Source organism: Thamnophis sirtalis, unplaced genomic scaffold (genome assembly GCF_051295495.1).
Source record: "Thamnophis sirtalis isolate CommonGarterSnake01/CBP01778 unplaced genomic scaffold, rThaSir2_p1.2 scaffold_3, whole genome shotgun sequence".
Lineage (NCBI taxonomy): Eukaryota > Metazoa > Chordata > Lepidosauria > Squamata > Natricidae > Thamnophis > Thamnophis sirtalis.
Window position 1 is genome coordinate 90,118,718 of NW_028261383.1, and position 13,809 is coordinate 90,132,526.

The window sequence follows — 13,809 nt, forward strand, 5'->3', positions numbered from 1 at the left end:
ACACCAACAATTGGAATATATGGAATTTGGGGATAAGTTCATAAACACAATTAGATCAATATATAAAAATAAAAAAGCTAAAGTAGTAATTAATGGTGAATTAACACAAAGTATAGCAATACAGAAAGGCACAAGACAAGGTTGTCCCCTATCCCCATTGTTGTTCATATTAACTCTAGAAATTTTAGCTAGGAATGTGCGTAAAGAGGAACAGATAAAGAGATTAGAAACTAAAAAGCAATTTAAGTTGCAGGCCTTCACGGACAATTTAGTTTTTGTTTTGGAGGATCCCTTAAAGGCTGGTATGAAACTTATTGAGGAATTGAGAGTATGGGAAAATAGCAGGTCTGAAAATAAATATGACAAAGACTAAAATGTTGGTTAAAAATATGACACCCGAACTGAAAAAGGATTTGATGAAGAAATTGAGTATTCAAATCGTCAAAAAAGTGACATATTTAGGTATACATCTAACAGCAAGGTGTGTGTCCATCAAAGAAGACAATTATATTAATTTGATTAATAAAACTAAACAAGATTTAGTAAGGTGGAAAAAATTACAATTATCCCTGATGGGTAGGATGGCTGTCATAAAGATGAATGTACTACCAAACTTTCTTTTCTTGTTTCAGAACATTCCCATCAAATTAAAAAAAGGCTTTTTAAAGAATTTGAATCAATTAATCTCTAAATTTAATGATACTGCGGCTATTCTTACATGGATAAAAGAATGGATAATGTTAAGAAATAAAAGGTTACTCAAATTGGAAGGTCATGACCTCCAAGCAGGATGGCATGCCTTCCTATAGTATGAAAAAGGATCTGCACATAGGTATTTCCATATACACTACGTTAGACAGTCCCTGATATTAGTTTGGAACAAAATTAAACACGACCACTATATAGAAATACCCATTTGGCTATCCATGATGGAAGCATATATACACCCAAATTTAATTAACATGGAAAAATTATTATATGCAAAGAGATACTGAACAAACAGGTGGAGTTAAAAACTAGACTAGAATTGACATCACAAGGGGTACACCTAGAGTGGTGATCTTATCTACAAATACAATCAAGGCATGCATAGAATAAGAAAAAGGAAGGCATTGCCAAAGAATACACAATATTAGATAAGCTCCTGATAGAGACAGAAGACAGGTTGATTAAAGTGTTATATAGATATCTGCTGGAATACAAACTCGAGGAAGAACATGTTAAGGAAACTTTGATTGCCTTGGTGAAAATTTTTGGTTACAATGTGGAACTGGCTAAATGGGAAAGACTTTGGACATTTAATCGGAAATTAACAATGGCCACGGCTTATAAGGGAAATCTATACAAGATGTTCTATATATGGCCTCTTATGCGCAATATTGGAAAAAATAAAATATTCCATCAGAGTTAGACATAATTAGGAAAATTTTGGATTGTGCAGAAGCAGATAGGCTCACCCTAGAACTAAAAAAGTAAAGGGGAGTCGGAATATTATGAAGTTTGGAACAGGTTTTATGACTAGTATAAGACAAGGTGACAAAACGAACAAATTGTAAATAATGTGATTTGACAGAAGAATAGATAATGTATTAAGTAGGCTGACAGTTAATGGATGAGATTATGCATATATATTGTGATTGTATGGCCATAAAGGCTTCTCTGTGCTGCACTATTATAAGTGTAAAATCAATAAAAAATATTTTTTTAAAGCCACTAATACACATTATAAAATGAAAGCAAGCCCCACTCCCCACTAGCAGTGATGATATCACCTAGTTAGGTAATGACATGTCTGCAAGAAAATAACCAAACTTAGAGAACACCAAAGATCCCACAATTCAACCTTGAGCTGAAAATATTCTCTTCTATTGGTACTGAATAAATATCACAAGATTCAGTCCGGCCCTATATACATGAAATATCTTAATATTTTTATTAACATTGTGAACGAGGTAGAGAGAATGTTCACCAAATTTGTATATGGCAGAAAACAATGGAATAGTGTAAATAGTGAAGATCAGAAGGCAATGATTGGTAGGAGGTTACAAAATAGTACCTTTATATCAAGTTCTTTCCAATTTATTTTTGAGGGAGAGTTCAATGCAAAAATATATTAACACAAAGCAGCATTTTTCTAGATGCATGCATGAAGCCTAAAAATAAAATAAAGAAATTGCTTTTCTTTCAGCGGTGTTGTCATGCCTAGAGGGAATAAAATTCTTATGAAACCTCCCGACTATCTGTCCTAACCACTCTGCAAAGTGAATTACAATTGAGGTGAAGGGAGAGGGTTTGATTCTTGACATGGCATACCTTGAAAGGCTCAAAGTTTCACTGCTCTCTAATCAGAGAGGCACTGAACTCTGTGATCATGCAGACAGTAGCAGATCCTAGGGGAAGCCCACTGCAAATAGATACACAATTGGTAAATCTGCACAATGCTAGGCAAGACTAACAGAGCAATTGGACAATGTCTCATTCAAGAACATTTCAATAGACTGCAGGTCAACCAATATCCCAATTTCATGGAAGTTTGCCAGAGAAGTTTGAGGGAGCCTAGGATCAATTTCTAAGCTTCTCTCCTCCACATGAATTATTTATGGTGAGTCAGCCAACAAGTTTCTACAAATCATTGCATATATCTTTCAAGGTCACTGAAAGGAGTAAAGTGGGTTATGCCCTGCATCAAGGGCAATGATCCATTAATGATAATTACCAAAATGTCTTGCAAATGTTGAATTGCATACAATGATCAGACAAATTAATAATTTGTAAACTGAAACAAGATTACAGCAGAATATAAACTGTGGTTTCAACTGTATGCCAGAGAACATGAAATAATGAGAGAAGAGATTTGATCTCCAAGCTTGTGGGTTGGTTTAGGAACGTTCCATTACCAGGCTAGGTTACATCTTCAGCAGAATTTAATGAATGTCAGTGTTGATGTTCTTCTGCTTATAAGGGCTTCATGTGATCAATAAGTCTTATGAAGGGGGGGTGAGGATATAGTGATGGGTCTTTTAAGGGATCAGGTGTTAGTCACATCAGGAGAAAGTCTTATGCTGGCTCTTGTGAGGGAGTCAGGTGTGGGTCTTGCAAAAGTGCCGAGATAATTGTTGAGGATTTCGTGTTGGTTTCCACTAAATTTTACTTTACGCATACTCACCTAAAAAACTGAATTTGAACTTCCCTGATACTTGACTTCTGAAACTGTTCCTCTACTATACTGGTAGTTGGGGAGAAGATCAAGATGCAGAATGTATTCTGGATTCCACATTTAAGAGAAGTCATTTAGAATATCTAATTCAAGGCTACCTGAATTTAAGAGGCTGTGAGAGTACACAATAGATGTTCATGCCTCACACTGAAACATTAGTTCTGTATGAAATTCCTGCACAAACTTTGTTCCTGTGATCTGCCCCCACTATCAATAGACAGCGAATCCCAGGATGAAGAGAACTCTGTGCTCTCCAATAAAATAGACTTTCTGGTACTGGTTACTGTGCAATAAGAAGAGAAGGGAGGACTTTGCAGATTCATCTGACTGTGCTGGCAAGACTTGTCTGATGGCCTTGAAGAGTTGCCAAGGGAGAGCCTGGGGAGTGAGTCAATGGTTGATTTACATAGTAACTTGTAGGTATCTTCTTCATGTATGGGAGATGAGACAGATTCTGATGGGGTAATTGGTGTAAAAGAGTATAGAGATAATCTTGAAGAAAAATACAAGTAAATGTAAACTTAGTCCTTGGAAAGAACAGGGGATGAAAAAGAAACCCAAGCTTAAGAGGAGGCATAAGAAACCTTGACCATTTTTCAAGATTCTGTTATACTCTATAAAATAGTATTCCTGTGGTTGTCCCAAATTCTGACTCCTGACCTGACCTACTTTGAAGGCTAACAGCACTGCTTGACTGACAGATTTGTCTTCTCTGTAAAAGCTTTTACTAAAAATAACAGAATTTGCCAATTCCTATTCCAAAACACATGTCCTCCCATTCATTAAAAAGTGTTTTGAATTTAGGAGTTTTTATTTGTAATGAGATTTTTTTAATAAGAGTATATGGCCTTATTATTAACACACATACAACACACACAACACACACTGTAATGACTAAATATGGTATATTTATTTCTTGCCTAACCCTTTTTTTAAATGAGGAAATTACATTAATTTACCATGTTAGGGTACTGCAAACTATATAAAGGATGGTAATGGGCCATTAAAAACACTGGACAACAAAGATTTTGCTTCCTGAACATTTTTAGGTATATCTTATAGATTTTAGATGATAATCACAAAAGTAACCTGTAATTTAACCCATCACATACTGTTTTATAGCAACCTTCTGTTTTTACACAATGACAATGTACACACTCTTCAGTATTTGTTGCCTATGCTGTACACGTGAAACATACGAAACGTGAACTGTTGTTGAAGCAAATCCAGTATACCAAGAACAACTGGAATATCTGTAGAGATCTAAACGCAGTGGCTCTTCTGCCTGGAATGCAGCTTGGATATACCAAGTATTGTTACATATGCAAACAGAACAACCGGGCAAGAATGTCACATAACGTTAAAAAGAAATGCCCAATCAAAAAAAAAAAAATGGTTCCGGGATGGAAAAATGTGGCACATGAACCACTTTGTCAACCCCACTAAGATATTTTTGCCTCTATTTCACATAAAATTTGGACTGATGAAAAGTTTTGGGAAAGCAAAGCACAAGGAAGGTAAAGGTTTTTGTTATTTGAGACAGATGTTGCCAAGAATAATTGGTGCCAAGGTTAGGCATTTTAGTTAGTCCACAGATCAGATAGTCAATGGTAAGCAATTCAAAGATCTGTTATTGGGGCCACGGAAATTTGCCTGGAAAGCATTCACGGATATTGTTGAGAATTTTCTTGGCAACTACATAGCATAGCATGCAAATTTCTTATAGGATTCAAGACCGCGAAGTAACATGTCATTGAAGATTCATTTTCTGCATTCACACTTGGACTTCTTTTCTGAAAATTTCGACAGTCAGTGATGAATATGGTGAAAGGTTTCACCAGGACATTGCCCAACAGAAAAACAGTATCAGGGCAATTGGAATCCATCAGTGTTGGCTGACTACTGTGTTTCCCCAAAAATAAGGCAAGGTTTCATTTTCTTTTGATCCCTGAAATAAGCTCTTGGCCTTATTTTCAGGGAGGTCTTATTATTTTTGAGGTGCAGGAGGCAACAAGCATGGTGACCTCATGGTTGCTGCTGTGTTGCAATATTTTCGGGGAGGGCTTATTTTCAGGAGAGGGTTTATTTTAGCCCATGCACTCAAAAGCCCAATTGGGTTTATTATCCATGGAGGTCTTATTTTCGGGGAAACAGGGTATTGTTGGACACTGTACCAAGATACATCAGATGCTGAATAAAATTAAAAATAATCAGGAGAACACTTTTAGCCCTATTGAACTTATGCAGTGCATTAGAAGCATGTGATTAAATACATTATAATAATTAAAAGTTAATTTCATATTTCTGAAGATTTCTAGTAATATAGTCATTCTGAAATTATATTTGTATTCAATTTGAAGGGATCTATCACAATCACCAAAAGTTTTTCCAGAAGCAAAACTTTTGGGGAAAAAATGTGTTATCCAGTGAACCAATTCAAACAAGATCAAACAAAAATGGATAGAGTATAGAGAAGGTCTGTATAAGAAACATATCAAAATCTAAGATATCTTAGAAGGTATTTTCTACTTACAAGAACCTCCAATACTAAAAGATGAAGTTAGATCAGCGCTCTGATCATTACTAATTGGAAGATTACAGGAATTGGAATATCTTCAGAACTCTAACAAGCAACAAACAGAAGAAAAATCAGTAAAGAGTCTACTCAAGACTATGCCAAGAAAGCTGCAAAATTACAGTGGCGAATTGAGGAAGAGGTCAATTTCCATACTGATATCTAAGATATTTAATAGTGTGTGCAAACTACTGTATTATCCTTATTTTCACACAATAGCACTTAAAATAATCCAATGTGGATTATTAAGAGTTCTACACAGAAAGGAAACCATGGTGCTCTCCGAGCTTAGTTATTTACTTCCAGATGCTTCATTACTAGACTAGGTAATCACAATGAGAAAGCATCAAGGACTCCACAATTCAATCCTAAACTAGATACACGCTCTATGAGAAGAGGAAATGCAGATGTTCAAGATGGATTAAGATACTCACATGCAATAATTTCACAATCAAATAAAAGCTCGTTACTGAATAACAACAGCACAAGAATATATACTATTAGCAAGCAGCACAATCTATGAAAAGAGGAAGCTAACAGCTGGTAGGGAAGAAATCAAATGTTTCAAAAGCATACACACAAAAGGAAAGGGGGAAAGAAAGGAACATAACAATCAAAAACAGTAGCCACAGAACCCAGAGAAAGGGATAAACTAAGAAGAGACTGAATGAGGGTATTGCTAGCCAGCTCCTTCAATAAAAAGAGCCTATAATGAAACATTTTGTTGCAAATTCTATGTTCCAACATTGCAAAATAAATACACTACAAATTTTAAAAAGAAATGAAGCAAGATTTTAATACTATTTTTTTCCTCTCTAATAAGAATACTGTGAATTTTGATTATTTGGGTATTACATTTAATTTTTAATTTTTGTGCTTACATCAGATTAATAATTGGTAAACTACACAACTTGACACAACCTAGTTATAAGATGCCTCTCTTGAAACAAGAGCTTAATACAAAAGCTTAGTAAATGAGTCAGTTACCGCCCCACCAAAGTGCATCAAGACAAGAAAAACCTGTTGTAGAACAAAATCTCAAAAGAAAGGGAACTCTCAAAAAGAAATCAATACTATTTGTCAACCTATAAAAAAACCTTTATTCTATTTTAGATTTAGCTCATAAATAACTAGAAACTGAATAGAAAAGTAATGAAATTACATAGAGTGGGCTTATATACAAACCAGAAAACCTTATCTCAAGAACACTGAATAGAATAAGAGAAATACAGAATATATTTAGAAAAGGAATCAAATTGTATCACTTGCTCTATTTCCATCAATCATATGAAATTATCTTAGTTCCCACCAGCATTCAACATGAAAGAAATTATGTGTCTGGATATAAAGTATTATAATGTATTATGGAAATATATTACATGAACTATCGTATTTTTCAGATATAAGACACTCCGGACTATAAGACGCACCTAGCTGTTGGGGAGGAAAACAAAGGGGAAAAAATGTGCCTCTGCCTCCCAGCATCCATCTGGTATTCATCTGGTCCATTTGCTGCCATGGCCTGTTTGCTTCTGCCCATTGCCAGAGCCTGTTTGCCACCACAGCTAGAACAACTGATCTGCGCCGCACCCCACCTCCACAATATTTGCTGTGTAAGATGCACAGACATTTCCATCCACTTTGGGGGGGGGGGAGTGTGTCTTATACTCCAAAAAATACGGTACATGACAGGTTCACCACCTTGAGATATTTATAAAAATAATAGGATATAAATAAATCAATAAAAATAACCTTTTTCACATATACACACAGATACATATGCTGTATTAAGAACACAATATTTCAGGCAATAAAAAAATAAAAAATATTTTATCTCCATAATATGCCCACATCCTAGGCATGCTACATGGAATAGGAAGCCCCAGATATTACATGACTTAAAAGTGATATAATTGCTATTAACATTGCCATGTCTCAAATTTAATTACTGTATTTTTTGGAGTATAAGACGCACCTGAGTATAAGATGCACCAAAATTTTAAAGAGGTAAATTAAAAAAGTTTTTGCACTCTGCAGATCTCCCAAATCCTCTGCATGCCTCACTTTTTGTGAAAAATAGGGCATGCAGACAGTTTGAGAGGCTTGCAAAGTGCTCCAGGGGTCTGAGGAAAGCAAAAACAAGCAAAAAACGCCCCCCCCTTTTTTTTTTTTGCAAAAATGGGTGTTTTTTCCCCCCAAAAAGGGCATGCATAGCCTTTAGGCGGCTTGTAGACTGCTCCTGGGGAGTGGGGCAAAAATGAGCAGAAAACGGCCCTTCTTTGCTTGTTTTTATCCTCCCCAGCCCCCAGGAGAAATTTGCAGGCGTCTCAAACCCTCTGCACGTCCATTTTTGTGAAGGGGGCGGGGTTTCATGAGGCCAAAAATGCTGCATTCAGTGTATAAGACACATGCAGATTTTCACCCACTTTTTTCGGGGGGGGGGGGAGGAGAGAAGGTGTGTCTTATACGCCGCAAAATACAGTAGTTACAATATCTTCCAATGAAGACATCTGGCTACTGGGATGTTACCATTATTTTTGCAATATAGATAGTCCTTGATTTACAATTAGTGGCTTAGCAACCAATCATACAGGGCTCCACAGAGCTACTTATGACCCGGCTTTGAAATTCTGTTGGTGGTCCTCCCATCTGCTTTCATATGACTGAATCTGGATGCTTGGCAACTGATCTGCATTTACAGATGATTGCAGTGTTGCAGGGCCACCTGACCACAATTTATGTTTTTTGTCGGAAACTTGTTTTTACTTCTGGTTTCCAGAAAATATGCCCAATGGCAAAAATGGATTCACTTAATGACCATCATGTTCACTTAGCAACTGTAGTCTTTCCTTAATGATTGCTGCAAAAAAAATCTCATAAAATTGTGTGCAGTCACATGGTGACTCAATGATTGGCCTGACTTAGAACCGTAACTCTGAGCTCAATTACAGTTGCAAGTTGAGGACTACCTGTACCCAGCCTCCAAGGAATGCTTGATATCATCTGAACACAGCTGCCTACACTATGGGAAGAGAGAAGTAAAAAGGTTTTATTTTAAATTAGTCACATAATACCTCAGTGGTCTTTTCCTGATATTTCTAATATAAAGCAAGTTAAGAATAGATTTTTCTTCCTAACAATGTAATTTAACAATGGTTCCTATTCCTAAGAAACGGTAAAAGTTGAATATCCAGAGTTCATTTTTGAAACGCTAAATACAAAGTAACATTTTCATTGTTCTTTATGCAAAATTTTCAATAATTATTAAAATGACAAAAATTTATTAGCTTTTCTAAAAAAATGTGAACACTCTGGATTTTAAATTCCCACAAACGGAATCCACTTATCGTGAGGAAAAGGTACTTGTCTCATATCTTCTCTGGAAAATTCAAGTATCATCTGGAATACTCTTTGTTTAGCAGATGTCTCATTCATGACTATTCAAATATGATAGTAACAATAATAATAAAGTATTTTCTAGTCAATTCACACTCTAATAACCAGATTTTGTGCACCTGACAATGCACAGCACAGGTGAACTTTATGTAAACAAGATAGCAGCAACCAGTGATCGATCTCTCTCTCTCTCTCTCTCTCTCTCTCTCTCTCTCTCTCTCTCTCTCTCTCCCTCTCTCTCTCATGACTATCCATCACCATAGTTTGCTTTGTTCTTTCAATATCAAATTATCAGAAATCTGACTACAGACGTTACTAATGAATTTCTGAATTGTACATTTTTGCCAATTCAAACTAACCTGTCCACATTTGGAGGCTGGAGAAGGCAGGAAAGGGCCAGCTTCCATCATGCAGCATACATATGCAGCGTGCAAGAAACCAATCCCTTCCTGTCCTCTCCCGATTCCCAGGATCCTCTATATTGGGAGTTCCAGGCATGTGCAGCACAGTTCTCATTCCACGCATGGAGGCACTGAAGCCAAACCTGATGGGTCTGGTAAACCCTGGGTGGAAGTGGGAGAAGGTGGGAGAGGGCCAGATTCTGGCACATTGCATATATATATGCTGTGTACCAGAAACCAACCACCCCTGCCCTCCCATGACCTGCCTCCTAAGCCTACTGGACCACCACCCAGTACTGAACTGAAGCACACATTTTTTAATGCTTATTGACTTGAGAACAAAATGGACTTATGAAGAGACTCTCAGTATATAACCCATTTGTATGTAAGCGGCTATATGTATTGTACATAATAAAAATATTGAATTTATCTTTTGTATTAACCATTCTGAAAAGTTATTGACAGTTAACAGGAAGAGAATTCTGATATTTTCTTTATATTATTATTTGAGACCAATTTCTTTTAAATTTAAGTAATATTTACCAATTATGGATATCATTTTTCACTAACACTAATAAAAACATTATTATTAGCTTTTTATCATCCATCCATCCATCATCCATTCATCCATCTATCTATCATCTGTCTGTCTGTCTGTCTGTCAAGTCAAGGTAGCAAACATATTTAATACTCTTGCCCTTATTTTCTCCACAACAACAATCTTGTGAGGTAGATGGAGCTGAGAGAGAATGATTGGCCTAAAGTCACCCAGCTGGCTTTCATGCTTAAGGAAGGCTTAAAGTTCAGCTTCCTGGTATCTAGGCCAGCACCTTAACCACAATAGCAAATGAATGAAATAACACTGACATATATTACTCATAGCCTAAACTTTAGTATTAAAAGATACAGCACTCACAAACTATTCAATGCTACATTAAAAACAAGTCATCTATAAAGTATCATGTACAGAATATATTATCTAGTCAAGTTTTATTCAATTTTCCCAATATATAACTAATTGAAAAATTCAACATCTCAAGTAAGTTATCAGAGAAACTTGGAAATCCTGACCAATGACAGGAATGGTAGATAGACAGACAGACAGATAAGTAGGTAGGTAGAAAGAAAAAAACTTTCCTGAATAGATTTGATAGGTCATTGTGTGACACAGAATAGCTGAACTAGATAGGCCTGCTTTTTCCAGTGTGGATTATAGAATTATAGGGTTGGAAGAGGTCATTAAGCCACTGAATGTAACAATGCAGGAATTTCAGTTAAAGGAACTGAGAGAGAGAGTTGTTTTCCTCTGAAGATGTGACTAGTCTATTTAACACTGATTAACTTACATTATAAAATGTATTGCTACATTTTCTTTTGTTTTCCTCTTCTAAGCACAGAAATTCCATATAACTTTTACTGTCAAATAAAAATTAATGCGACCAATCATTTGGACTGTGACCTATCTCTGTCCAGCCACCTTCTAAACAAAGAAATGACTAATAGATCAGACAACTTCTGATTCTACCATGTGAAAAGATCACAATTTAAAATGACAGAGGAAACTTTTCCCTTCTTGTATCCTATTTTATTAGGAATATAAAGATAATTTTACATGCTTTAAAAGCACAGGCAGCTATTCCAGCTCATTTCTACTTTACCTACATATTTCCTTCACTTCTGACGGGAAAAAGATATAGGATTTTACTTGTATCAATTTTTAACAAACAGTATTCCACTTTTCCAGGGTATTCTGAATTATACTGAGTTGTGATATTAATACAGTACAGAAGTTACGTGACTCCTCCAATTCCAAAATAAATTTGATTAAATTTTAAAAAAACATTGATCAATAAAATGCCTATATTCTATCTCCACTATTTGTAGATATTAAACTTTAAATGTTCATCTAGAAAACATATTGAAGGCTTGGATCCTGAAGCACTCTCACATGAATTAACAATTTTAGCTAGAACACCAAAGTATCTAAAAGACAATTACCTTATAATTTGTTCTTGTACAATTTTTTTAAGAAACCACAGAATTTGCTCTATTTCTAGTATACCTAACTCAAAAATAAATAGTTCAAAATGAAAATGGAATATAAACAAGTATATTGTCTGAGATAACAAAGTACAATAGTTGCTGTAGATAACCAATCCTCCCTAATTGTTCCAGATTATATAGTGCTGCTCTTCTAGCAACCCAGAAAAAGTTAATAAATATATGCTGATGCAGAAGAATTCAAATACATCTTTAAATCCTAGTTTAGGAGAGAAATAGGCATAAACAGCTTTATCAATTACTCCTACAAAATATTATAGAAATATTTGTTTAGAACACTATAAGAAGGAAACTAGATTTCCCTGAAAACCCCGCATAGACATTCCATTTCTGTTTTCCATTTATATTCTCAAGATGCTAGTAATATATAATCTTACTTTATAGCCTATCTAGTGCAAAAAAGCAGAAGAGGTTCAAATCATTTGTCATTGGAGGTTCTCCTAAGTAGAGCAGATACCCTTTCAGGCAAACCTACTGCTCATATTGTCCTAAAAATAAACCAAAATAACTCTCAGGTGAATTACTTTCGGATTCTTGGGGAAAGATTTGAATTTAAGTGAAGGAAATAAAAACATCATGTATTATTTCTGCCTTCTTACAGAGGTCATATACTAATGCTGAATTCAGGTATAAAGCAAATACATCCATTTGCAGTTTTAGATAAAATAAATCTGCTTCAGTTTATTTTGAATTTTATACAAGTAGAATAATACTGATGTCTACTTTGTTTATTTTTCAAGTTCTTAAAAAAATATCAAGGACCATTTTAAAACTGCTTGAAGCAGCAAAGTGAAGAGATAATATGCATAGGTAAAACAAGCACAAACAGTGATTAAATTATCTTTTGCTACAAAGGGATAAGACAGTGGAAGACGGGAAAAAATGTTACTGCTACAGTTCTGAAATTTAAAATGAAGAAAAAAACCATACGCACGGGAGTGTAAATCTTTTCCATTTTAAAAGTTTCGCAACTTTTCTAAAGTATGCTAATGTTTTGACAAACAAGAACCCGCCTAAGTCCAAACTACAAATACACAATTTATTTTAAGGGAGGGTGGGGTGTCTGAGAGCTAAAACAAACCCCTGGCCCCGACATCTGGATCTTACCGCGATAAGGGCGCTGCTACGGCCGTGCTGTTGCTGTTCACCGCCCGCGGTGTCACCGTCCAGGCCATTGACTCCAGGCCTGTCGGAAGAAGTGGAGGTAGACGCAGGGCCCCCGGCCCCCGGGGCCTGAGCAGAGGAAGGCGGATGCGAAGGAGCCGTCGGAGGTGGCGCAGTGGGGGGTGGAAGGGGCGGCTGGCGGTGCTTCCCCGCTCGCTTGGCCTTAGCCTGCAAGCAGCGCTGGTGAAGGGCGAAGGTCTGCTGGCGCTCCAGCTCCAGGCGTTCCGGGGACACGGCCTGGTAGCGGGACTCGCAGGCACTGTGATGTCGCCGGCAAAGCTCGATGCGCCGGCGGAGCCGCTCCATCACCGCGCTGTGCTGCGACACCACGAACTCCGCCATGGGGCAGGGGGGCAGAACCATGAGCCGCGAGCGGAAAAACGGGAGCACCGGGAGCAGCCGGCTCTTCACTCCGCCATAGCTGGCGGCGAGGGACACCGGGCACTTCGGAGCCCAATTCTCCCTCTTCTTCGGCCGTCACCACTGCCTTTCTCAGGCGGGGGCGCCCCAGTGCCGACCGACCCCGCCTTCCCTATGCAGGCCCGATGATTTCAATCCCCTACCCCAATGTAGCTCAGGCCCAGAGCCACCCAAACCTCCCGTTTTCCATTGTTATCCGCGCCTCAGCCGCCGCCATCTTGAAATTTTTTACCCTTTTTCTCCCCCACTTGGGAAGCCTGCCCAGTCCGGAGCGGGTGGCCTTTCCTAGGTAGTGGCAGACGTCACGGCGCACACACTCACTGGCAGTAGGCGTTAACAGACTGCTCAAAGAGCCAATCGGAGATGGGAACGGAAAAGAAAAGGGCGAGGAAAAGCTGGGGAGGGGATTTCCCTTTCCGTTTCTCTCCTCCTCCCCCACTTCTCTACGACCTTTCCGGAAAAGTAGCAGGGGCGGAACTTTATGATTGACAGGAAATGTCTCCGTATGCAGCTTGTGCTGGGATGGCTGAAACTTATAGGCCTGCCCCTCGCATACGTATTGGGCAATAAGTGTA

General features: G+C 37.4%; 1 protein-coding gene across 2 annotated transcripts in view; it reads right to left on the bottom strand.

The window, feature by feature from the left end:
- The window catches only part of MAML1 (mastermind like transcriptional coactivator 1), a 39,670-nt gene extending 26,127 nt beyond the window's left edge, over positions 1 to 13,543 (bottom strand). For both annotated transcript variants that reach the window (XM_087709476.1, XM_014053209.2), the window contains exon 1: positions 12,758 to 13,543. In XM_087709476.1, coding sequence (XP_087565602.1) covers positions 12,758 to 13,177 — 420 coding nt within the window. In that variant the 5' untranslated portion in view covers positions 13,178 to 13,543. The remainder of the gene's footprint in view (positions 1 to 12,757) is intronic.
- Positions 13,544 to 13,809: the final 266 nt, after the last annotated feature.